Source organism: Fusarium flagelliforme (assembly GCF_020744385.1).
Source record: "Fusarium flagelliforme strain FIESC 12 MPI-CAGE-AA-0113 chromosome Unknown B0J16scaffold_3, whole genome shotgun sequence".
In the NCBI taxonomy this organism is placed as follows: domain Eukaryota; kingdom Fungi; phylum Ascomycota; class Sordariomycetes; order Hypocreales; family Nectriaceae; genus Fusarium; species Fusarium flagelliforme.
In genome coordinates this window covers 948,202-973,394 of record NW_025763505.1, presented here as the reverse complement: position 1 = coordinate 973,394, position 25,193 = coordinate 948,202, and the positions used below count along the sequence as shown (strand labels likewise).

The window sequence follows — 25,193 nt, the reverse complement described above, 5'->3', positions numbered from 1 at the left end:
TGTAGTTTAGGTCCCTTAGCAACGCCGACAGCATAGCTTAGGTGGGTTAGCCTGGCCGGCGGGAAGACCCCTGGCAGTGGAGTTTATCGTGTTGGAATGTCCGAATTTGATTGGCTTGGCAGCTGAGTTACGTCGTCCCAGCAGCTCTCCATCTGCCAAATACCACCGTAACCACCTTTAAGTCCAGAGACCGCAACTATACCATCACCACAGGAGGCCTCGTGAAACAACACAAACATCTTTCAGTATAGAAGATTCTGAAACCTTCACCGTATCAATAACCTCGAATTCGAGGTTTCCTGTTATTTTTTCCCCATCGAAACCCTCCCGCCATGCGCTTGGCGCTACCCAGCTTCTAGTCTAAGTCCGAGACCGATCCCCTGAATATTGAACAGACAGACATTCAACCATGGGTGTAAGACGACACAGAACGCCCTAATGAGTTGTCGAGAAGCTGACCATGTATTGCTCTTGATTTATAGCCTAAGGCCGTGCAATATATTAACCAGCTGGACCATGCCCGCTGCGACGGTAACTGGGACCTGGTCCCGGAGCTTGTTCGCAAAGTCCGCAAGCATGCTCCCGACAGAGCTTGTATGATACCCCGAAAAGCTTCTCAAGAAACAATAGTAACACAATTCAACTAGGCCTCGCGCTGACCGCCGAAACCGAATGCGCCGTTGCAAAGACGACGGGTGCAGCAGCTCATACAAATAACGAAAGTCGACCAACCACTGCCGTTAACACTGGCGATATTAATGTTGCGGACCAACTACCGAAGCTCGAGGCGGCGATTGATGAGGAAGCTGCACATGAGAACGACAGATTCCAGGCCGAGGTATGCGCAGGCTGGTTGCACTGGACACTGGGAGACTACAACCAATGTGTTAGTCGACTACCCGAGAATAACTTGACGGAAGGAGAGATCAACCCGGCCGACAAGAATGCTGAATGGTCAAGCGTCTGCGCGCTCAAAGCTGCATACCTCAGGGCTAACTGCCTTGCGCGTAGCGGTGAGTCGAAGCAGGCCTTGATCTCTTACCGAGCCGGTCTCCCATCTCTTGGACGAGTATGGGCAGAACATGGGATAGGACGACAACTTCGATACTGGTCAGAGCTGTTTCTTACAGAATACTGCATGCTCGCTGGTAACGCGTACCGAAATAACGAAATTCTGCAGGTTGATGCCGATTCATTGTCCGGCTACCGTGCCTGGGCGAGATTCTGGGACACCATGTCTACACCTGTGACGGGAGGATACGGCTTTAAGGGGTCCGTACCTAGGAGAACGGTCTGGAAGGAGTACTACACTGCTCTCTCACAGATTCTCGAGTCTGATCAGCCCTTCCCAACCGGGTTTGTGAGCAACACGGCGGGCGACCTTTCACCGCGAAGTCAGCTACGAATAGAGCTCAAGCATGCCGAAGCCACATACCAGACTCTCCTACTAGGGGAAACTTCCTTCCCCAGGGCTGAAGATGAGCGTGAGGAAGTTGAATGGTTCGTCAATCAAGTACTGCGAAACTGGACTATCCTCTGTGGGCGAGGGTGGAGCGAAAAGGACCTAGGTCAAGGTGGAAGAGGAATCTTGAGTCGTGGAGTCCTCGATATTCTTTACAACGCAGCCATGAAGACTTACCACTCGACATCCATTCTGCGCTCCCTATTCCTTGTCCACCTTTCCGTTGCCGAATTCGATCTCGCTTTCAAGGCTTTCGACTCATATCTTGAGATTGTCAAGAAGGGTAAGGCCCGTGTTGACAAGACAGGACACATTGAACCTAGCCTGGACGACGATGCCACAGTGCTCGAGACGATCGCTCAATGCATCCTTGCTCTTTGCAGATATGGTCAACATCCTGCCGCGGAAAAGGCATATCAGCTTGGGTTGGAATTGGAGGACTGGTTGGCCAAGCTACCTCAACTTACCTCCCAAGATAATCCTACGCCGGTCATTTCGGAACATGACGAACTGAACTCGCCACACCCTCCTGTGCCACCTCACACTATTGCCCTGGCATGGCAAGCCATCGGTCTATCTCAGGCCAATTGGTCAAGAATCACATATGAGGCCTCCGCTAGGACCGAGATCCAGCAAAAAGCAATTCGATGCCTAAGAAAATCTCTATCAGCCGATCTTGGACGATCAAAAGATATCAGGAGTTTCTATGCTCTTGGTTTGCTCTTAGCTGAGCGACGAGAACTGACTGCTGCGATCGAGACCGTCAGAACCGCCTTGACAGCAAGCAAGGATCAGGAAGAAAACTACGATTTGGTATATGGACCATACTGGCAAGAACGATCTTTGATCCCTGTGTGGCATCTCCTGGCTCTTCTCCTCAGTGCTCGACAAGATTACAGCATGGCCTCAAGGGCATGCGAGGGTGCTCTGGAACAGTTCAAGGATAATACTATCTTGTTTGGAAAGGCTGATCAGGCGTTCAGGAGCGAGCACCTAAACGAAGCAGAAAAGGGCGCCGCATCAGAGGACCGACACGGCCTAGTTGATGACATGGATGACGCGGAGAAGGAGAGCATTCTGGAAGTGAAGATGACACAGCTTGCATTGATCGAGTTGAATGATGGCCCTGATGTGGCTGTGAATGCTAGTTTTGAGCTGTTGACACTATTCTCGAGATTGTTTGGAAATGTTGCTGCATCACCAACACTCAACCCACCCAAAGCTCTGGAACCACCAAAGACTTCTGGTACGCTTAGGAGCATTAGGGGAACTATTTTCGGTGGCGCCGACAGATCGAGACCGCCTACGAGACAGGTCTATGCTCCTCCTGGCGACAGAAATCCCAGACCCCAGACTGCGGCAACAGTACGAAGTAGTGCACCAACTATTCAGGTTACTGGAGATACTGGATCCGCAGCAGAATCGCGGCCACGAACATCGGCGTCTTCTGTCCGCCGCAATAGGAGTGCTACGGGTAGAAGCAATAGTCTTCAGAAGCGTGAGCGAAGCCACAGCCGACAGCGGTCTTCCAGTATCGGGGCTATCGGAGCTTCACATGGACCTACAGTTGTCGATGGCGATGTATTCTTTACACCAGCAAATGTTGAAGACCAAGAGAAAGAGCAACAGTCAGACTTCTTCACATACTCGAGTAAACGACAATCCGCCAGCAGAGGTTCATCTTTCAGAAAGCAACGGCCGATTGGACACCTCAACTCTTATCTTTCCACACAGTCCAAGTCCACTGACTACTCTGAGCTATCAGTCGATAACGCCTACGCCTCTACCTGTATCCTACCTTTGATCCACTTCCCTAAGGACAAGGAACGATCTCAGCGAGCGGCCCTCTTGATTCGAGTTTGGCTTATGATTGCTGGTTTCTACCGCCGCGCAGGCATGAAGGACGACTGCAAGGGGGCTGTCACAGAGGCACAACGACTCATTCAGAGTCTAGAGTCTGATCTGGCTAGAGATCCTTCAGGCTCTGGCGCCTTGAAAAGTCTTGGCTGGGCTGAAAAGAAGAGTGTTGAGGATCTCTGGAGTGACTTGTATGCAGAGGTAAGATGGACTCCTTTTTTCATATTATATACGCAAGTCAGCTAACATCATTGCAGCTTGGACAACTATCTTTGTCTAAAGGAGCACCATACACAGCCCGTAATGACTTTGAGACCGCTTTAACGCATGCGCCAAACCATCCCAGCGCTATTGTCGGACTCTCCAACATTCTACTCGATATCTATAGTGAAGATCTCCTTCCGCCATCCCCCATTCCTCCTCTGGACGACCCCTTTAATCCCAATGCTGGCAACGACCTTGTCTCGGCTTCAGATAGTCATGCTGTCCCCTCCCTCCCATCCACACCACTTGGCCTCGGCCCTGCAAACACGCAATCTACTCCCAAGCCACCAATGGACGCCGACGAGCTACCTGTCGCCTACAAGGCATCCCGCCTGCCCCTTGTCGATCGTCTCGCCGCCCGAGATCGTGCATACGCACTGCTTTCTACGCTCACTAAACTCGGCTCTAGCTGGAACTCATCCGAAGCATGGTTTACTCTGGGCCGCGCATACGAGGAGAGTGGACAGCCTGAGAAGGCCAAGGAAGTGCTTTGGTGGTGTGTGGAACTTGAAGAAGGAACCGGTGTTCGAGATTGGCGCTGCTTGACTGGTGGAGGTTATATTATCTAGAACGGAATATGCTGTCTAGACATTCGATGCGTTTGTTCTAAATACTGGCTTTTCAAAAGGTGGAATATAATAATCAGGACGTGTAGTTTCTCTTAGCCTGCTGCGCTTGCTTCTGGTAAGCTGCACTCGGTCCTATTGGTTTCTCTTCGATACATGCAACCTCTTCAAGACATAATTTGTTAACATGTGATTCGCAACCCCTGAAGCTCGCGCCTCCGTAATTGTTTCAAGTAGTCTACTTCTCATACGCTGGTAGACGAGATCTGACATAGGGACTAAAGTATGGAAGATGCCTACATAACATACTTGATCTTTCAATCATAGAACAGGTTCTTAATGAAGAATTGTATTTATATCATCATTGTCCAAGTCTCTCCATGCTATCACACTTCCTCCTCCTTCACCAGTCTTCATGAACTGGAAGAAAAGACTCAGCCGCCCTATGAAATGAATAAAGAAAAGGGGGAATATTCGTTTTGACTGAGAAAGACAAAGAAGACGATTCTTTTTAGCTCTAATATGTTTTTGTCCGCAAAACTCCCTGAACATGCGCCGCGAGGCTCCCATACACCCATCCCCAGTCATCATCATCGTGAAGCTCAGTCTCGTCATGCTCAAATTCACCGTGCTTGCTATTCAGGCACGGGTATATATGTCTCCCTATCAAACTGCAAGCATCTTATTTTCGTTTTTATCTTATTTTTATGGTTTTTGTCCTTTTCTTTACTGCCGGGACTTGAGGAGATTTTGCAAGTAGGAAGCAAACTGCCTCTTGTCCGTCGATGTCGTGAGAGATCGTAGGAAGTCGTCACCGTTGACTCCGAGGCTAGGGAAAAGGTTGTTCTGCAGTTCCTGGATGAAAACATCGCCAGTCTTGGTGTAAATAATCTGCTCCAGACCCGCAATCTCTGTGAGGACTTGCTTAGTCTGGGCATCCTGGAAGGGGCGGAAGTTAGGGTTCTTGATAACCTCCCAGCAGGTCGAGTGGAATCTGTCGATCATGAACTGCTCGAAACCGGGGAATGCAGGGTTCGGGCTGCCGGAAGGAGCTGTTGGGTTCTGTGAGATAGTTGCGACATCGGGCCCGCCCCAGATGGCTGCCATTCTCATCATAAGTGTAAAGGCAAGCCTACTGCTTGTAACGTTGCCCTCGAGAGTCTTGGCGAGCTCGATAATAGACGAGATCATGGGCTCGAAGAAGCCTTGGTTTGATTCACTGACGAGAACGCCGTCCAGTCCATTGTTAAGAATGATCTGGAGGAAAGAGAGGTATTCCCTCCTCAACTCGCCCAGCTGGATCTCATCGTCGGTTCCGGCAATGGGTTCCGTAAGCCCGCCGAAGATTCGCTGAAGCAGAGGTGTTAGAAGCATGTTAAGGACTTCGTAGATCTCCGCCTTGAAACCGAACACAACCTGATCCAACAAACGTAGGAACATGGCCATCTCATCCTTGGATGAACTCTGGGACAATAGACCTTCGATCCACTGCGGTAATTGAGGCAGCACAGCAGAACCCAGAACGCCCAAAAGCTTGGAGAAAGCTGAGCGGCAAGCAGTGCGAATTTCGGCAGATGAATTCAATTGGTTCAGGGCAATCAGGATGGCTTCAGCAGCACGAGAGAACTCGTCGGAGACGGCCTTATCAGGTGGCCCGTGAGCATTGGAGGTGACGCCTGGAGTCCAGTCTGAGAATCCGTGGGCAAGCGTACCCAAGGCCATAACAATATGATGCACCTGAAGGGCTGCCTGAGCATCGCCAGCCTTAGCTCGTGGGAGGTGGCTTTCCATGTCTGTGAACAGGGGGTCCATCACAGATCGGGCATACAAAGCCTGCTTGTCGGCGGGTGTGCTCTGAGTTGAGGAGATGCATCCGATAGCCTCGAAGAGGTACAGCTGGCTGGTGAAGAGAGCATCCGCGGAGTGGTCGGACTCGTCTGAAGACATATCATCATCGGCATCGTCTCCAGGGACCTCAGCTTTGATAGGCAGAAGATCTCCAATCGACTGGATGACTGTCTCCGCAACATTGCCTACTTGAGCGCGCAACTGCTTAATGAAACGATGGAACAGGTACCACGACCGGGTCTTGATGCGAACATGGTCATGGTGTACCAAGCGCACAAAGTTCTCGAGAACTTGAGGAATGTACTGGGAAAGATGGTTTTCGAAAACAACGCAGTATCTGACGCAAATCTCCATGTACTGCAGGAGAATGGCCGGATGAGAGAAGTTGGCAATGCCTGTACTATGTTAGAGTCACCGCACTACAATCAATAATTCACCAAAGAGTGCTTACCAGATTCGACCATCTTCTGCATCATGACCACCAATCTCTCCGAGGCTTCGGTAGAAGGCTGGTTCTTGGTTCCCAAGCCTTGGTTGGGAAGAGCAAGCTCGCCAAAGAGGTACATTTCATACAAGGCCAGATCAAGATCCCGCCAATCCATTTGCGAGCCCTGCTGGTCCAACGTTTGGAAAGTGGTGGCAACCAGATTGCTCAGCATGTCCATGTACAGTGGCTGGTCAATAGCAGCAATCGACTTTTGCAGGTTCTGGAGCTTACGACGCAGGTCTTGGAACTCAGCTTCGTCGGTAAGCTCATCCTCATCACCCCAGGTGGTAGTCTCATCGTATCTCATTTTGTGAATGATGGCATCTAAGATTGGCGCAAGCATGCCACCATAGTCTTGGTGAACCACGGTGAGTTTACGGAGGAAGGTAAGCAGATCAGTCAGGGCGGGGATGACTGAAGAGCAAACCTCATCATATTCGTCAGAGAAGAAGCGCAGAAGGAAAGGCAAGAAGCCGTGGAGATGCTGGTTAGCTCTAGCGCGGGTATCATCACTGATCTGGCTGTCCTCGAGAGCCCGTACGATATCGGAGAGGACGGTGTTAACTAATTTGGCGACTGCCTCGGCCAGATCCGTATCGTATCGAGAGGTTCCCTTGTACTCGCTCAGAGGAGGACTAGCAACTAATTGTTCGACAATTTCTCGAAGGTTGATGAAGGAGATCATCTCCATTTTGTCTGACGAACGCATTTTTTTGCCGCATATCTCATTCAAGGTGTCGATAGCGGTATCACGAACCTTGTCCTCACCTGAACTGGTCGGCCGTCCAACTACTGGCAGCAGGAGCCCAAGCATGTCCTGACTGATGACCAAGGAGATGTCCATCCAGCTGACCCACTTGCCCAGGACCTTGAGAACAAGTTCTACAACAGTGTCGTTGGTTGAGTATTGGGTAAGAAGCTGCTTCCACGACTCAGACACTTTATGCATATCCTGAGCTCGGAGTTGATCCTTGAGCTCAGTATTTCGCTTGGCTTCGTTGTTCTGCCGTGACAGAAGCATATCGGCGATCTCGTCGTGAATGGAGCCGAGGATTCGAAGATAGAAGACGACACCTGGAACATTGTTTGTGTTTGTTGAGAGACCCGTCAACTCGAGGTGGTCGTCGAGGAAGCTCTCCCAACCGTTTTGGTAGAGGAAGACAAACAGATACGTCAATGTTTGTGTGAGCTTGTTCTGAAGGTGTGCAGGGTCGGGTTCTTGCTGAGCATTGGGGCCGTATGTTTGCCGACAGTATTGAAGTAGAGTATCTTTGAGGAAACCAAGGCTTGCTTGGTCAAGACCTTGTGTATGGACCGCATAGTTGACCACCTCCAAACAGACCAGACGGACGACTTCTGATGTTCGAGGGGTTCGAGCGAAGAGAGTGGTACAAGCTTGCCATCCTGAGGGATCGGTTCGTAGTTGGTTTAAGTATTCGAAAGCTTGTTCTTTAATAGATTGATCGGAGGTGGGGTTCGAGAGGATCCCGACAGCGTTCTCGATCTGTGCCATTGAGATAGATGTCAGCAACGAAATGTTGTCATATTCCTGCGAGCTTCATATGCTACCCAGACCGTCGGGTCGGGCCTCGAGAAGGTAGATGTTAGGCCGATGCGGCTTGACCATGACCAAAAAGTGACGACCAGAGTGGCGGGGCACGAGAGTAACTCAGATGTCATGGGGACAAAGAAATAAAGTATTAACTCACCTGAGCCTCCATGATCGAGGTTCAGTTGCAATATACGCTCGAGATAATGATAGAGAGAGAGGTTTCAAGTATGGATGATGCTGCTATAACTCCGGCAGCCTAAGGTACTCAACATCCAGCATAGTTATGGCAGAAATATAGAGGGTCAAGGCGAGCAAGGCTACCGAGGGGTCATGCCTAACTGAAGGTAGATTCGGATTGGATGATGGAAGAAAAGAGCCCGTATAATGAGCAGGGGTACAGCTGATGGGCCTGGAGCTATGCCAGAGACGGCTGCGGTAGTATGAGCTGCTAGGGGCACGAGAACAGCAATTTTGAGGCGGTGACAGCAGTTTTGTCGTGTGAAGACTGCGTTTTTATCTCGAGATGTGCTATTTCTAAAAGTCGGTGCGTTGAACTTCTTGGGCTTGTGTCAATGTGGGGTAACTCTGTCGGCACATGTTCGGTAAAACGATCCCCTCTCTCTACACTTGACGACTCTCCCGTCTTCATGAACATCACCTCTTGAATGAATACAGCTCAACACTCGTATCTATCATGAACAAGACATGGCAGCAGCTACATCCTTTCAAGACTCAGGTTTGTATGCGGATCATGGATCTATCGTCATGCACAAGACCAAGAACAGATAAGCGGTAACGGCCTGAGCTACTTTTGAGCCAAATTACCAACTCAAGCACTTACACTGCAGCCCAATGCTTCAATATGGATACCAGCTGCGCCGAATAACCTCATTCGTACAGACAGGCTCATAGTGGAAGCCCCAAAAATCGACATCCTTCAACATGAACGGGTGCCTTAAGCCCTATCCAGTGGGTCAGGGCAACCTAACCAAGCTTTTCCACGATCTCCATCTTTTGGATAGGCCTTTGGATCTCGAGATCGTTGCTTTGATATGGCAAAGGTGATATCTTGGAAGTTTTGCAACCTGCAAGGCCAGACTCGGACGTTACTCGAAGTTATTCATGTCCTAGCTTCATTGAGGTTATTTTTGGTCTCAGGCAAGCATGGGAGTCATGATGCTTCAAAGTATAAATTCGTGGCGGAAAACGTTATAACCGTACGACGTTGTCTTGGTTGATCGACTTGCCATTGTTTCGAGTTTGACTCTGTTGAAGACTGGCCAGGCTATGAGACTCTTGGCATGACAACTAGTCTTTGACGACCACGGCTATTTTTGTGTTCGATGAGATGAGCGTTGGGACTTCATCTTGAGACTTCTCATTGTATGTCTTTGCACAAGGTGCAAAATACAAGTGCTAGGCAGCTTCAAGTAAAGGTTTCACGTACGAACCGTACTGAGGCGAGAGAAGCTATCATTAATATGACGCAGGTAGAGTATACGAACGGTAGCTTCCGTGAGAAGCAATAACTCTCAGTAGTCTTGCTGTTTCGAAACTTCAGACTTACAGATCTGTGCGAGGTTTCAGTATTCGGAGACAGATTAATTTCAGAGTCAGAAAGCCGTTAGAAGCATGGATGCCACAGGTCGCAGAAAGCGTTAAGCATAATATACTGGCCCGAAATGTAATCGACGCCTGAGTATCAAAGTGATAAGATCACCGAAACTCTTATAGGTAGTCGAAGAGTTGCGAGAACGTAGCGACAGGCGCTTCGCATAACAAAGGTCGTTTCAAACATCTTTCACATGAGCTCATTGAGAAGAGCTGAAGAGCGATCGACTACTAGCCGATGTTTCGTTCGGGGAGTATCTCGGTAACTCAGTCTCAGCTCCCTCTTTAAAATTCGGAAAGCAAGAGGAAGCGACAAGCATCACTGGTCAATATTGGCGCATGACGTGAACTTGAGATCAGCACCTTGTGGGCCGTGTTCTTTGTTTCCTTGTAATGGCTTGCAAAAAAGTGACGATCGACAAGACATTCGCTGAAACAACAGAGATCGACAGACGCTCGGCGCTTCAAACGTGCGAAGACATCTTTGGTGAGCGACGGCGCGATTATCGACAGACTAAGCTGGTTAAGATAGAGATGACTCGTCATCTTCATTTCCCCATCTATTCTCCTTCTTTGACCTTGAATGGAATAGTGAAAGTTGAGATGTTTAATGTTTAGCTTGGCTTCGTTTTGTTTAACAAGAAAATATTTCTAGTTTGATCTAGAGTCCCCTATAATTCTCCGTTATAGGGGATTATGTCGCACTATTATGGATGGGAGTTCTTAAAATGCGGACTATTACTGCAGCCAACCATTCGTTGCCAAGCTTCCATGACAGGCGGGAAGATCGTCAGGAGAAGGGCGGCAAGCCACTACCGGCTGGGGCATTGGCTCACAGTTAGCCAACACCAACTGCAAGCCAGGGTTCAGTTCTGCAGGGGTTTTGTAGTGTAGTGAAGTGAAGTAAGTTGATACCGCTATTGGAACGTTACGCAAGCAAAGACACGGCAGAAAGAATGACGAGAATAGAAGCATTTTTCTAAACTATTGATGTAAGTGACAATTATCGAGAGATTACAATCGATGATCGCCTTGTCTTACGGGCAATCCGACTTCACATTATCGTGGGTGGACCTTTTTGCTTGAAGCCGCGTAAGACAAAATATTGTGGTTCTTTGTTTCATCACGACTCGACGTCATGGGAGTCTACTAAATGTTCTGATCAGCAAAGTCCAACTCGCTCGAGCCGACAACAAGTAGAGTAAAAGCTCGGGGCTTTATTGCATCGTGTGACAAGGGAGTGTACATCTTAATCGCGGGAATAAGCTCAAGTGCCAGGCCCAAGATTGGACGAATCTCATTAGTTGAATGGCCATAGCGGCTTCCCATGTTTCCATTCACTTTTGAGGCCTCTCAATGCGATGATGCGAAACAACCGTCACCGCCTCAGAAAGAAAAAGAGATTCCTTGAAATTCGAAGAGTAAAGCTTCCTTCACCGACACAATAGATAGTAAGATCTAGACTTAATTCTCTTACCATTTATTCGTATCGACTATTGGTCTTAATCTCTCCAAGTAACCCCCAGTGAGGTAACCGAAATACATATTAAAGCAGCCTGCAACTTACAGTGCCTACAGCATCTAGGGCCTTATTATGGCGGCCAAATCTTCCGCATTTAGAAGGCTGTGATCTCGGTTCTTGTTTGATTGTGATGTTGCACTTTCCAACCCTCCCTCATATCCACACATGGCAATCAGAGAAACAAGCTCATCGGATCGGAGGACTAAGACGTCAGCTGGTGTTTCTATCTTGGGGAATTGAGATTGTTTGTTCAGCATAGACTTCTGATAGCCTCACCTTAAAGTGCAGCACAGCTCAGCAAGTACGCAATAGCCTATCCGATGCCAAGTTTTGACAAGATGCGCGCATCGGGATTTGGTTTTAATGGGGACTTCCATGGGATGGTGATACCTGGCGGGTGGGTTCCTGCATTAATCTAAGTTGGGAGGGTGGCGCAAAAGACCCTTGTAAACAGGAGGCTCCTGGCTCCATAGGGCGTTTAGTCTTGTCTCAGATTTTGTGCAATCATCAGAGATCCAATCAGATTTCCTACGCGAGCACTGGGTAAAGAAAAATCAGCTGTCGTTGTCAGAATGAAGGACAAGTCTGTAGTTTCATTGGCTATTGCGGTTTATGCAGTCAGACACTTCTTGATCAATGCTGAACGGATACTGTGTGTTATTAGGATTTTGTTTCAATATTCTGGAACAGAGCAAGGACTCAAAAGTTCTTTCATAGCGTTGAACCGTCTTCTAAATGCCACTCGCCAAGCTACAGATAAGGCGAAACAAGACATGTCTTGGCCTTTCCTGACATGAAAAATAATTCAGGGTCCTGGCAACAATGGTTAGTTTTCGGTCCGATGTTTTGTGCTTCCTTTCGCAAGCGAAGACTTGAAAGAGGCACTTCAACGAGTTGATGATATCCCTGCATAAAAAGGGATGGAGACTTGCACAAGTCCTTTATTTTAGTGGTCGGCCTCCAGAGGAAGGTGCACTCGACCAATGCTAGCAACTACCCCAGTAAAAAAGCGCCAACGTTCGCCAATTACCTGGTCCAGGAAATAAACCCCGGTTTCGCCTTCCAGGAACTATCCCTGATCAACATGCACCAAGCATCGATCCTCATATGCCGCGCTCTAAGCTACGACATACTACTAAACTCTTGCTGAGAGGAAGAGCTGGCAAGACACGGTAAGAAACAAATTAACAATCAAGTCAAAGAAAATGTGACTTTTTACCAGGCTCGGAAGTTTTTCGCACTTTTTTATCATCTTTGTGACAGATCAAACAAGCATCTTCAGCCTCTTTCAATCCTCGACGAACCGTTCGCTGAACTTGGCGCTGCGAAACTTGCCCCCTCCTCAATTGAGCAGCCACTCAGCATGCAAGCAGGGCCTGTCGATCCCTGGGTGTGGCGGAATCCACTTTGGACGACCGAGATGAAGAGGGTGAACAGAGTGTGAATGGGCGATGCTCGACTGGTCCACTGAACAGCAACGGCCATCGATACCTCCCTCCCAATGCAAGGAATCAGATTTCGTTCCCAAGATTTCGATCAAATCCCTGGGCTTGACAAGCCGCTAAGAAAGATTCAATCCCAAAACTGGAGGCAAGCCTCACGAACTCGTCAGCTCACAGACTAGACAGCATCAACAGCACTGACTACCAAGTCCATTCCTGCAAGCCATGCTATCTATCTGCCGTGCTCCTAGTCATGGCCCATGGTCCGTGGTTTAGAAGAGATGGTGATCTAACAGCCAACTCTCAAGGATGAGATGGGGCTGGGATCCACGGGCCACAGGAGGCTCCATAGGTGACCTTCTCTGAAAGACTGGGGCAAACGACATGGCTTCCCCCAGCTTTGATGCTAGACTCACACACTTCATCCCATGTTTGTTGCCTTTACTGGAACCCCCCTTGGACCCAGAATGGATGGATGGCCTCCTTGAACCATGGTACGTAATCTCCGTATAGGAGTTGCTGCTCTATGGATCGATATCGCTATTAATATGCGACCATCCTGCGACCTCAATCGCATCTTTTCTTCCCTTTCTCTTCAGCCCAAAAAGCCATTTCTAAGCTGCTAGTTTCAGAACATTTGACTTAGGTCGTCCATTCTTTCACCACTTTCGATATATCAACTTATTATTTTAAGCTTGTAGCTTCAGACTTTCTTTACCAAACTTACAATCAAATTCGCCAAGATGCGTTACTCTACTGCCGCCGCTGCTCTCCTGGCCTCTGGTGCCATGGCCCACTACGACGAGGTTTCCAAGGTCTACGAGACCAAGCGCGTTACCATCACCTCTTGCGGTCCTGAGGTCACCAACTGCCCTGCCAGGTCCACCGTTGTCAGCACCACTTCTTACCCCGTCCCTCCCAAGGTCACCTCTGCTCAGCAGGGTGCTGACACCACTGAGGCCTACGAGGTCCCCGCTACCACCGAGGCTCCTGAGGCTCCTGCCACCACTGAGGCTCCCATGACCACCTCTACCATCTACTCTACCAACATCAAGACCATCACCTCTTGCGGTCCCGAGGTCCCCAACTGCCCCGCCACTGGTGGCACCCCCGTTGTAGTTACTGAGACCATTGCTGTCTCTACCACCGTCTGCCCCGTCGAGCCTACCGGTGGCAGCGAGAAGCCCGGCAAGCCCGAGACTCCCGGCCAGCCTGAGCAGCCTGAGACCCCCGAGAAGCCTGAGCAGCCCGAGACTCCTGAGCAGCCCGAGAAGCCTGAGACTCCCGAGAAGCCTGAGCAGCCCGGCCAGCCTGAGAAGCCTGAGCAGCCCGAGAAGCCTGAGCAGCCCGAGACTCCTGGCCAACCCGAGAAGCCTGAGCAGCCCGAGACTCCTGGCCAACCCGAGAAGCCTGAGCAGCCCGAGACTCCCGAGACTCCCGAGCAGCCTGGCCAGCCCGGTAACGGCACCGTCCCTCACCCTCCCGTCTACCCCGCTCCTCCCGCTACCGAGAGCGGTGCTAAGCCCATCGTCCCTCCCACTCCCGTCCCTGGCCAGCCCGAGCAGTGCGTTCCTTCTCAGTCCGTTAAGGCCATCACCAAGGAGTACACCACTGTCATGACCAGCGTCGAGTACCAGACCGTCCAGGTTCCTTGCGCTACTGGCACCACCCCCGAGAACCCCCAGAACCCTGAGAACCCCCAGAACCCCGGCAACCCTGGTGAGCCCGAGGGCCCTGCTCCTACTGGACCTGCTGTTCCTCCTCCCGCTACCACCCCCATTGGCGGTGGCAACCAGACGTGAGTACTCTTGATATCTATTTCATTGAAACACAATACTGACTTTGTCCCAGCGTTCCCGGTCCTACTCCTCCCGCTGTTGCTGGTGCCTCTTCCTTCGCCGGCTCTGCTATCTTCGCTGCTGTCGCTGGTTTCGCCGCTTACATGCTGGTTTAAACTATTCCCTTTTCCAATTGTATCTGTTTAGGCCTGCTGGCTATGGCATCTCATGAGCTTTTCTGTATTTAAATGTCTTTCAATGTACAATACTCGGCTAGACTTTTAAATACCATCGCTATCTTGGCGTTTTTTACTTTGTATATTACATCTCTAATCTGCAATCCGGTATTTGCGATTGGAAGTTATTCAATATTGTCTAATTGAAAGTTGATATGTCTATTTGAAGGCTCCTGCTGTGATCTACTGTACCTCTTTATGCGAGCATCCATTGAGAGACGTTGTAAATGGGGAACATTTGGAATGCTGCCAAGGGGTTTAGTCAAGCCACCCGTCTGCAGACCCCTGGCAAAGCTGGGGTCTAGGAACGCCAATTTGTCTGCTCCACTTGTCTCATTTCCCAGATCTTGCATCTCGGTGAGATCTAGGTCTAAAGCACTGGCTTTATTTTACGATTTGCCTATTCGAATACGCGGATTGTCAAATGTCGCTTGGCTTATTATTCAGTATTTCCGTCTCGATGGAATAGGAAGGCCGCATGGGCTCGATGTTTGTAGATGACATGGGTAGTGGAAAAGGTGAAACGGCTCATTTGACATTGGATGAGTTTGCTTGGATCTGGTGCGAGGTTATGCACAGGGGCTTTAAATTTCCCGAGTCTGCTGATGTTCCTTTTTCGGATGGAAGTTGTTAGGATTGAATACCTATCGGCTAAATTGAATGTTTGTCTGAATTCATATTATTGTTCTAAGTATTATTGCGTTGAGAGTAGTACCAGCCTTCAAAACTTTCCCCTTAGAATGATACATTCGTGTGGATGCAGGAGGAAACACTTATCATTACTTTCTCAGTAACTGATGAGAAATGTTGAAGGATAAATGAATAGGGCACTTTTATGCCATCCATCCATACTCTCCAGACGAGACAAGATACCCTACACCGGTACGCTCTAGGAAGCTGGAGTCATGAATCGAACACTCGCTTACTATTATATAAGCTATAGAATGCCGAAACTGATTTAACAAAGGCAGTTTTATTATGTTCTGAATACTTTGCTTAGTTAATGGTTGCTAGTCGCTTCTTAGTGTTCGCAGCTATATTTGAATAGTAATATGGGATACTCAACGTTGAGGTCACGCAAAGGACTGCCCTGAGAAAACGTAATAAAGTAAGTACCTGTCCAATCAAGCACCAATTTACTCTATCATAGTCTTGGACCAGCAACCTCCGGATGATAGGACGCCCCCGCATGAGGCTTCGCTGATATTTGGAGTAAGTTGCTGTGTTACGAGGTTGGGGAAATGCGGCGCTAACTTAAACATCAGGAGTTGTACTGTACCTTCTGTCAAACAAACTTCTAACTTAGTTCTACCGTGCTAGTCCAGCTAGTCTCGAAAGAGAGTCTGACAGTATCTCCGATTAACACTGTTTGATGCTTGTTATATAGGGCACTTTGGGTTCTCGACCTGGGAAATGTTGGTGTTAGACGCCGCAACAACAATTGGCTGCAGAACAAGAATAACTTTCTGATAATTGACATCTGGATAGGTACGGCATGAGGGCGTTCCTTGGTTAGATAGGCGCCAGTACGCTTAGAATAAACACAACGTTGGTCACTTCGAGTCCTGCTTGTAATGACAAGAACACTCAGAGTTGGTTTCGAAACATTGAAAATGGGGGATATCAACGATCTCCTGACCTACATTCGTATCAATGGAATCCGTCATCTCTAATAATGATGGCAAAGAACCACACGTTGAGCTAAAGTCCCCGCCTCGAATGTGGGAGAAGGAGACGAAGGTGTAGGAGGAACACTTGCCATTTTGGGAATGCCCGAAAGTCATTCGCATCTCATTATCATGTGGCTTGTAACTGACTTCCTGTGTTGTCTCTAGAGTTGTGGATCCTTCACGATGGACGATTGGTAGGATCGTTGTAACTTCGTTGATAGGAGAAGGAGCAGGCCCGACGCACACAGGAAGGAAACGCCCAGAAGCAATTGCCCCGATGGACTTGACGTTAAAAGGGCAACAACCTCCCCAGGTGATCTGCTGCCTTTTACCTCCCGAGTCTCGAGTTAACTCAACCTCTACACAACCCATCCCCTCTGATAGTTTACACCATAGGCCCTCCTCAACAGTCGTTCGTTCCCATCACTATTATCATGACTTCTTCTCACATTACTATCGCTCCACACGAAAAACAAGCTACAGCCGATAGAAAGGCTACAATTATCGACAGGCGCCCCTCGCTAACAGGCGAAACCGCTACCGTCATTGTTGAAGATGCCGTCTTTGGTGAGGTCACTGAAGAGGGACCCAACTTTCGTAGTGTAAGCATCCAAATCTTCCTTGCCCTTGTCCTATATCCATCTAACAGATTCCAGTTGAGTTGGATCGGTACCATTGCCCTCATGACCAAGACCCAGATAGGACTTGGTGTGCTTAGTATTCCCGCCAGTTTCGACACACTCGGCCTCATCCCGGGCATCCTTTGTCTTTGCGCAGTTGGCGCCATTACTACATGGTCTAGTTACATGATTGGTGCCTTCAAGCGCAAGCATCCCGATACCTATACTGTCGATGATGCAGCCTTCAAAATATTTGGGAAAGTCGGTCGCGAGGTCACAGCTGTTATGTTTTTGCTGAGTGAGTAACGGACTTGACCCCTTTCTCCTGCTTTGCTCCTGCTAATACAGCCGCGTCAAGACTGGATCTTTGTCGCTGGATCTGCCATGTTGAGCATGTCGATCGGCTTCAACGCTATCTCTATGCACGCTGCCTGTACCGCCATCTTCGTCGCGCTTTCCGCTTTCCTCACCTTTTCTCTCGCAAGCATCCGAACCCTTAGCAAGATGGGATGGGTTGCCTGGATCGGCCTTGCCTGCATCATGACTGCTATCATGATTGTCACTGTCGCTGTTACACAACAAGAGCGTCCCCGCATGGCTCCCATGCCACTCAAGGAATGGAAATCAGACTGGAAGCTTTTCGGCAACCCTACTTGGCCCCAAGCTTTCAGCGCGATTAGCTGTCATGTCTTTGCTTATGCCGGTACTCCTGCCTTCTTCTCCATAGTGGCCGAGATGCGCGAGCCGGAGTTATATACTCGTGCGCTACTTTGGTCCCAGGCATTTATAACTCTGGTATACTCAACCATTGGTGGCGTTGTTTACTACTACTGCGGCTCTTATGTTTCGTCTCCCGCCTTAGGGTCTGCAGGCCCCTTCTTCAAGAAGATCTGCTATGGCTTTGCCCTTCCTGGACTACTCGTCACTGCCATGATTGTCACTCATGTAAGTTTATCACGATCCTCGAAATAGCCCGATTGATCGAAATTTTGACTGACAACCATTAGATCCCCGCAAAGTACATGTTCCTCCGTATCCTCCGGGGTTCTGAGCATCTCTCCCGCAACAGCCTTGTCCATTGGGGCACCTGGCTTGGTTGTACAGGCGGTACGGCCTTCATATCCTACATTGTCGCCAGCGCCATCCCTAATTTTGGCTCTCTCGTAGCGCTTATTGGCGCGACGTTTGGGACGATACTCTGCTTCCAGCCATATGGAATCATGTGGCTGTACGACAACTGGGGTCTTAAGAAGCGTGGTATGAGATGGACACTCATGGTCGTCTGGAGTAGCTTCGTCATTGCCATCGGCACTGTCATCATGATCCTCGGCACATACGGGACTATTCTGCAAATTGTGGGCGCCAGCAAGGAAGGAACAGGCACTCCCTGGTCTTGCACGGACAACTCCAACTCAGTTGCTCCAGACCGCCCACAGCACTGAGTTTGGGTGACTTCTTTTTATCTTCCTTTCGTCTTTCTTTCATAGTGTATGATTAGAGATATCCGATACATTGTAGTTTAGCAAACCCCTATAGGCCGATAGGTTTTGGATTAGAAGAAAAGTATGTTTACCAAACTGTCTTCTCTTATTGAAAGCGACATGTTGCATTCCTGTTTGATCTTGGGTATGCATTAAGCTTAAGCCATTTGACCAATCATTTATTCTCCGGTCAGTTATACTTGGCCGGAGGGCGCCAAACTCTCGGTACAAGTCACAGATTCCCGAATAGGCATCTCATGATGTTTGGGTCTGCCGAGATGCAAGCCAAGATCTTGGCACACTTCATGTAAGTGATACTGCTCAAAAGGCGTCCGAGTGAACAGATATAGTCTATATCTATTCAATTTGGGGGGTCTGGCAACGGAAACGTATATGAACTTATGTGGATTCAAACATATCAGGTCATGGCTCAGTCTCGATTTGGTTTCGATACGTGGAGGTATCACCATCACAAGACGGAACAAAGCACGTTAGTTCGTATACAATTGTCGACGAACTTAAGGCTCAACTTGGGCCTTAATGTCGACTCCACGATGTGGCAACCGCATCCATTACCTCTGCAGTCCTGGTGGCTCGATTCAGGGAAAGAGGCTTCGAGGCTTTATCGAATGGCATATTCCATACATGACTTCGTCCTATTGCACTTTTGGGTGAAAGAAAGTGGAAATTGAACTCCGTAAAAGTCAATTAATGCCATGAGATGGGAGATTGATTGGTGGCTGTTTTTGAAGGGCCGAGTGGCTTGGTAACGTTCGTATGAGTTGTCGATGTGCGGATATCGGTCGGGAGCAGGTCTAAGAGGGTGCATATGTTGGCTCAAATCGACTGGTTTTTAGACTTAGATATCGGTGACGGTCGCGTGATCACCTCTTGAACATTGTATCAACTCATCTTATTCTAGGAGCTTGAATCAGCAAGGCATCATCGAGGAGTTACATTCCGTGAAGCAAGGGTATGATAACGAAATCACCACGACAATCTCTCGTTACAGATCAAGCCCTTCAGTTATCAAGATTTCACCAGATCAACGGCAAGTACTTCTTGCGACATCCGATGGAACTCGGAACGACATGTCGGAGCTTGGGAATACAGCTAGAAGAAGTCAAAGTATTTCCATCGCGGAAGGCTTGAAGCCACCATGAGTTATTGAAGATCGGACCGAGGATTGGTCATGTCTAACCGGTGGTTGTAAGTGGCCAACAAAGGGACTTTTGTCTGGTTGCCGTTGATATTTTGTACCTATGGTCGTGTGATCGACTGGTGGGAGTTTGAGAGGCGAGCTCGATGCGGGGGAAGAGGCTTGATAGAGATCGAAATGAATGTCAATACTTTCGAGGAGGTCGATTCGATCAAGGTACCTAGGTAGTTGGTAGATTAGTACTGAGATGGGAGGAAGCTGAGTCAGGACTCGGGTGTCAGGGTGTCAGAAGAATTGGCCACCGAGAACATAAGGGTCGAAAAAACGTAGTCACCTTATGCTGGTTTAGATCAGCATCTAGGCTACTTTATTCTGGCGCCCTGAGCCTTATAGGGATGACTGTGAACAGGCACGCCAGCGGTTGGCATTCGTTACCGTCCAAGTGAGGGTTATGCCTAGTGGTCGGTTCGAAGGAGACACAAAATATATTACTTGTCAGGGTTAAAGCGTGTATTTGTATACATCCTTATGAATAATCGAAAGTAGTCGATTGAGATACCCCCTAGTCTAGTAGCTCCTGATGGTGAATCATTATCTATCATTAATATGGACAGACGGACCAAAGACAGGAACGGGAGGCTATGCTGACTTCGCATTCGGATCGGGAACATGACAACCGCCGACTCGCTGACACGGACAAGGAGTCGGACTAAAAAGGCTTTGTCTTGTATAACCACTTTAATTCCACAAGAGAGAACTAACTATTCACACGGGCCGGTTTCACCTCCACTCACTAGTGCCATAGCTCTTACAGTAAGAATCTGACAGCTCGTGGAAGATGAGTTTGCTTTTGCGGCCGTTGCAGGGTGACACCTTGGGGCTCAGGGATAGGGCAGTTACGCGTACACGTGTGAAAGGATGAGGATGGATTCGCCTGGAATGGATGGTAAGATAATAGCTTTGGTGGATTGCGTTTAGATTGGCTTGAATATCTAAGCGGATGGGCGAGTGTAAGATTGTTGGTCCATACATGTTACTGGAAAACCTCCACCGCTTGTTGTGAAACGTGAAGGTACAATTAGATAGTCTCTATGGCTTGGAGACAAACCACTGTGGATGTGCCTATATCTACGGGTACTATCATTTGTTAGAGTCGGGGTGATTATCATGCGTCTCACCAAAGACCTAAAAAATGCCTAAAGTCTAAATTACAGTAGCTCTGATAATACTCTTACTATTGAGGTTCAAGATGACGCAAGCCAACTTGGTGATGTCTTGACAAACAATTAAGCTTGTATGATAAAGAGTTAGCTATATCGACGGAAATAAACCAAGGTTGAATATTCTGGCAATGACGCGTAGCTGAATTATTAGCTAGGTACCTTGGCATGGGAGCCCTATGAGGCTATGCATCCTTTGGGAAGCTAGGTCGATGGTGATTGGTTGGATTGTAGATGACCCGTTGCTTCGGACTCGCTTCTCGCATTTCTTAGCGTTACATTTTATCTGATCTACCGCTATCTTTATCTCAGCAGCAGGGTTTTATTATCCATGCCCAGTATAGACAGAATCAGCTCTATATTTTCAATTTGACTACCAACACTAAGAGTCAGATGAATGAGGATTATTACCAAAAGTACTCAATACACAGCTAGACTGTTCGTCAGAATAAACCAAATGCTGACAGGCTTGAAACAGAAGAAGCATACCCGTCGATCCTCCACTAGCGTAGCGGCTTCGCATTCCTAGCCTCTGAATGCTGACACCGCCCCGTAATGGAGGCTGACACTTCTGATTCATGATGATCTTTGCTTGTTCCAATTGGGTCTCGCCTATCGTCTCTCGCTGAGCGACACGTCCGCGCGCTAAAGTGCGAGTGCGATAGCTCAGCTTAGCTTAGCTGCAATGAGCCTCAATCTAACAGGGCTGTTGCATACACAAGTCCGAGTGCGAACTGTGTTACTGTTAGAAACAATATTCTGTGTTTTTATAGTGTTTTCATCATGTCTATATTAATGGCCGGATTCCCCGGCCAAGAAGTGTTTTTATCATCATCACACTTCAACTACAACAATCATCTACTCTCACCTTCAACAGAGCTTCCATATTAAGCTTACTTCTATCGTTGAACATACAAACCATTCGCTTTACATTCTATCACTAGATAAAAATGCCTTACAACATGTCCATCAGCCCCGAGGACGCCTTTGGCCCTGACTCTCCCTGCAATCTCGACACCTGCCCTATCGACTACAGTCTGTACGGCTATCGACCTTCTCTCGCCGCCAACATTGTCTTTGTCGTTCTCTTTTCTCTCATCGGCTTTGTACACGTCTATCTCGGTTTTCGATGGAAGAGCTGGGGTTTCATGACTGGTATGCTTCTGGGCTGCATATCTGAGGTTATTGGCTATGTTGGTCGTATCATGATGTACTACAACCCTTTCTCTTTCAACGCTTTCATGATCCAAATTGGTAAGTCTCAGCTCTTCTATATTCTATCATCATACACTAACAGCCTTGTCTTTAGTCTGTCTCACGATCGCTCCCGTCTTTTATACTGCCTCGATCTATGTCACCCTCTCCAAGGCAATCAACTACTTCTCTCCCGAACTCTCCCGCTTCAAGCCTCAACTCTTCATCTGGATCTTCATCCCCTTCGATATCGTCTGCCTTATCCTCCAAGCCGCCGGCGGTGCTATGTCCACTGAGTCCGACAGCCAGGTTGGCGTTGATGTCTCCATGGCTGGTCTTGTCCTCCAGGTTGTCGTCCTCGTTGCCTTCATCGCCGCTTTCTCCGACTACATGATCCGATACTGGAGATCTGGCCAGGCTCAGTCTTTCAACTGGCGCATGATTGCTTTCTTCCTTGGTCTCTCTGCTTCCATCATCCTTATCCTTACTCGATGCATCTACCGTGTTGCTGAGCTCCGTGAGGGTTACGATGGTGATCTGATCAAGCATGAGATTCCCTTCATCATCCTTGAGGGTGCTGTCATTGTCCTTGCTGCCGTCGCTCTCTGCTTTGGGCACCCTGGTCTCGTCTTTAACAAGAGCGAGGTTACCAACTCTGTCTCCCAGGTTGAGAAGGGTGTCACTTCCGGCTCAGACAACTAAGCATTCGTTGCTACTTCTCAAGAGCCCACGCTCTTGACCTAAAATCTTTCTTTACTATCATGGATATGAACTTGGTTATTGTTTAGCGAGGAATTTTCCTTTGTGCAGCGATATGACGACTGGCTTGTGTTTATTAGCTTTGTATTTCGGACGGATAGAACTTGATACCTTACAGCTCTGGCGATACAAACCCGCCATTGAGCTTTGTATGTTGACAGAATAGAATTAGTATGGAACAGATATTTTATGCGAGAAGGACAATTAAAATACTTCAGACTTTATATGAAAAGTGCAATCCCATTCAATGCGTGCAGACAGTTATCATTCTATCATTCGGTGGAATAAGTTAATTGCCCTTCAAAGTGGTTGCTTTTATGACAATTGACAGCTAATATGATGTCACATGTTTTAAGTAAGCCTTTGAATGTTTTTCTTAGCTGACTTGCCCCAGACCAACTCAGAGTATTAATATCATTATTCCCTTGCGAATGTATCACAACTTTGGTTGTTCTTTCCTCATGCTCATGGCCCATGATGTACTTCCGCATTAGGAAGCTCCAAGCTCCGATAAGATAAGCCCCGCTCAGTGGCAGGTACGGCACGTTTGGATGCAGCTTCCCGCAGTGACGGACCAACCACATGACCCGGTTTCCTAACGACGTCTTCCATCTCCAACCTTAGTTTAAACTCCCACCGCTTCCTCTACTCTTCATCATCTCTTCACCAGATGCTCGCTTTCTTTCGCCTTTCTTCACGACGTATATCAACAACCAGATCCGCAATTACAACTACCCCGCCTCCATTTGCATACAAGTTCTCCACTTCTTTGCCCATCATGGCACCTCCTCAGGAAGCTCTCGACTTTGTTGACTTTGTCAATGCGTCGCCAACTCGTTAGACTTTCTTGTCTTATCTCGTCGAAATTCTCACTAATAGATTGCAGCCTATCACGCCGTCCAGTCAGCTTCCGCCCGCTTCGAGAAGGCTGGCTTCAAGCTCATCCGTGAGCGCGACTCTTGGGCTTCAACCCTTCGACCTGGCGGCAAATACTACCTTACTCGCAATGCATCCACTATCGTCGCCTTCACCATCGGCCGAAAGTGGCGTCCCGGTAACCCTGTCGCCATCGTTGGCGCCCATACCGATTCTCCCTGCCTTCGATTGAAGCCTGTTTCCAAGAAGACCAACGTTGGCTTCCTCCAGATTGGTGTCGAGACATATGGTGGTGGTATCTGGACCTCATGGTTCGATCGTGACTTGAGTATCGCTGGTCGTGTCTTGGTCAAGGAGGGTGACAACTTTGTACAGAAGCTTGTCAAGGTCGATAAGCCTCTGGTCCGAATTCCTACACTCGCCATCCACCTCCACCGACAGACCAACTTCGACCCCAATAAGGAAACTGAGCTTTTCCCCATTGCCGGACTTGTTGCAGCTGAGCTGAACAAGGGTGCTAAGGAAGAGAAGCCTGAGGAGAAGAAGGACGAGGGTGAGGATAACGAGGATTTCAAGCCTCTGAAGGTTATTACCGAGCGACACCACCCCCAGGTCCTCGATGTTATCGCATCTGAGGCAGGAGTTGAGGTCTCCGCAATTGTAGACTTTGAGCTTGTGCTATATGACACTCAAAAGTCATGCATTGGTGGTCTTGCCGACGAGTTCATTTTCTCTCCCCGTCTTGACAACCTTGGCATGACGTACTGCTCAGTAGAGGGACTCATCGAGTCTGTCAAGGATGAGTCTTCGCTTGAGGATGACAGCACTATTCGCTTGACTGTCTGCTTTGATCATGAAGAGATTGGCTCTACATCCGCTCAGGGTGCTAACTCTAACCTGCTGCCATCCGTTATCCGCCGTCTGTCAGTCCTCCCAGGAAACAGGGATGCCTCTAGTGAGGGCAGCTACGAGGCTGTTCACCACGAGGGCGAGGAGGCTACAGCATACGAACAGACTCTATCACGATCATTCCTCGTATCCGCCGATATGGCCCACTCTGTGCACCCTAACTACGCTGGCAAATACGAGTCGTCGCATCAGCCAGCCATGAACGGTGGTACCGTTGTCAAGATTAACGCCAATCAGCGATATGCCACCAACTCGCCAGGAATTGTTCTTATCGAGGAGTGCGCTCGTACAGCTGGCGTTCCCCTTCAGCTGTTTGTTGTTCGTAACGACTCGCCCTGCGGTAGCACAATTGGCCCTGGTCTCGCTGCTGCTCTGGGTATGCGAACCCTGGATCTCGGTAACCCGCAGCTCAGCATGCACAGCATTCGTGAGACGGGAGGTACTGCAGATGTCGGTTACGGTATCCGACTATTTAAGGAGTTCTTTGAGAAGTATGGATCTTTGGAGCCCAAGATCCTCATTGATTAAGCTTTAAGCTTTTAGAAGTGGAGTTCTGATGATGACGCATGATGTCAGTTGGAGTTGAGCGTGGATGAATGAAACGTCAGGCGACATATAACGCCCATGAGTTGAACATAGTACTATACATAAGTAGTCTTACATGTGTGTCTTGAATATAC

General features: G+C 48.6%; 6 protein-coding genes across 6 annotated transcripts; 5 read left to right on the top strand and 1 right to left on the bottom strand.

Moving 5' to 3' along the window:
• The first annotated feature begins 171 nt into the window (after nt 1-171).
• B0J16DRAFT_91376 (uncharacterized protein) lies at nt 172-4,441 on the top strand. Its single transcript, XM_046134679.1, has 4 exons — nt 172-415; nt 483-594; nt 648-3,520; nt 3,577-4,441. The coding sequence occupies exons 1-4, from the start codon at nt 410-412 to the stop codon at nt 4,150-4,152; spliced, it is 3,567 nt and encodes a 1,188-aa protein (XP_045984241.1). The 5' UTR covers nt 172-409; the 3' UTR covers nt 4,153-4,441.
• A 43-nt stretch (nt 4,442-4,484) lies between these two features.
• B0J16DRAFT_301878 (armadillo-type protein) lies at nt 4,485-8,570 on the bottom strand. Its single transcript, XM_046124617.1, has 3 exons — nt 8,194-8,570; nt 6,449-7,988; nt 4,485-6,392 (listed from the first exon to the last, which is right to left on the bottom strand). The coding sequence occupies exons 1-3, from the start codon at nt 8,203-8,205 to the stop codon at nt 4,876-4,878; spliced, it is 3,069 nt and encodes a 1,022-aa protein (XP_045984240.1). The 5' UTR covers nt 8,206-8,570; the 3' UTR covers nt 4,485-4,875.
• A 4,620-nt stretch (nt 8,571-13,190) lies between these two features.
• Nucleotides 13,191-14,694, top strand: B0J16DRAFT_91319 (uncharacterized protein). Its single transcript, XM_046134678.1, has 2 exons — nt 13,191-14,409; nt 14,463-14,694. The coding sequence occupies exons 1-2, from the start codon at nt 13,355-13,357 to the stop codon at nt 14,563-14,565; spliced, it is 1,158 nt and encodes a 385-aa protein (XP_045984239.1). The 5' UTR covers nt 13,191-13,354; the 3' UTR covers nt 14,566-14,694.
• Nucleotides 14,695-16,729: 2,035 nt separating this feature from the next.
• Nucleotides 16,730-18,410, top strand: B0J16DRAFT_396534 (transmembrane amino acid transporter protein-domain-containing protein; the record flags this gene model as incomplete). Its single annotated transcript, XM_046132280.1, has 4 exons — nt 16,730-16,897; nt 16,952-17,213; nt 17,274-17,860; nt 17,923-18,410. The coding sequence occupies 4 exons, from the start codon at nt 16,730-16,732 to the stop codon at nt 18,355-18,357; spliced, it is 1,452 nt and encodes a 483-aa protein (XP_045984238.1). The 3' UTR covers nt 18,358-18,410.
• Nucleotides 18,411-21,587: 3,177 nt separating this feature from the next.
• Nucleotides 21,588-22,930, top strand: B0J16DRAFT_91310 (RTA1 like protein-domain-containing protein). The gene is made up of 2 exons (XM_046134677.1): nt 21,588-22,029; nt 22,085-22,930. Exons 1-2 carry the CDS (start codon nt 21,726-21,728, stop codon nt 22,669-22,671), a joined length of 891 nt encoding a protein of 296 aa, XP_045984237.1. The 5' UTR covers nt 21,588-21,725; the 3' UTR covers nt 22,672-22,930.
• A 576-nt stretch (nt 22,931-23,506) lies between these two features.
• Nucleotides 23,507-25,041, top strand: B0J16DRAFT_354648 (peptidase M18; the record flags this gene model as incomplete). The annotated part of the gene is made up of 2 exons (XM_046129385.1): nt 23,507-23,564; nt 23,615-25,041. 2 exons carry the CDS (start codon nt 23,507-23,509, stop codon nt 25,039-25,041), a joined length of 1,485 nt encoding a protein of 494 aa, XP_045984236.1.
• Between the last annotated feature and the right edge of the window lie 152 nt (nt 25,042-25,193).

Excerpts from the sequence above, each read along its gene's own strand:
- B0J16DRAFT_91310 (XM_046134677.1), top strand. The coding sequence starts at position 21,726 with ATGCCTTACAACATGTCCATCAGCCCCGAGGACGCCTTTGGCCCTGAC. Across the intron at positions 22,030-22,084 it reads CGCTTTCATGATCCAAATTG|TCTGTCTCACGATCGCTCCC; the intron begins GTAAGTCTCAGC and ends CCTTGTCTTTAG.
- B0J16DRAFT_91319 (XM_046134678.1), top strand. The coding sequence starts at position 13,355 with ATGCGTTACTCTACTGCCGCCGCTGCTCTCCTGGCCTCTGGTGCCATG. Across the intron at positions 14,410-14,462 it reads ATTGGCGGTGGCAACCAGAC|CGTTCCCGGTCCTACTCCTC; the intron begins GTGAGTACTCTT and ends ACTTTGTCCCAG.
- B0J16DRAFT_301878 (XM_046124617.1), bottom strand. Across the intron at positions 6,393-6,448 it reads GCAGAAGATGGTCGAATCTG|GCATTGCCAACTTCTCTCAT; the intron begins GTAAGCACTCTT and ends AACATAGTACAG.
- B0J16DRAFT_91376 (XM_046134679.1), top strand. Across the intron at positions 595-647 it reads GCATGCTCCCGACAGAGCTT|GCCTCGCGCTGACCGCCGAA; the intron begins GTATGATACCCC and ends CAATTCAACTAG. Across the intron at positions 3,521-3,576 it reads GGAGTGACTTGTATGCAGAG|CTTGGACAACTATCTTTGTC; the intron begins GTAAGATGGACT and ends ACATCATTGCAG.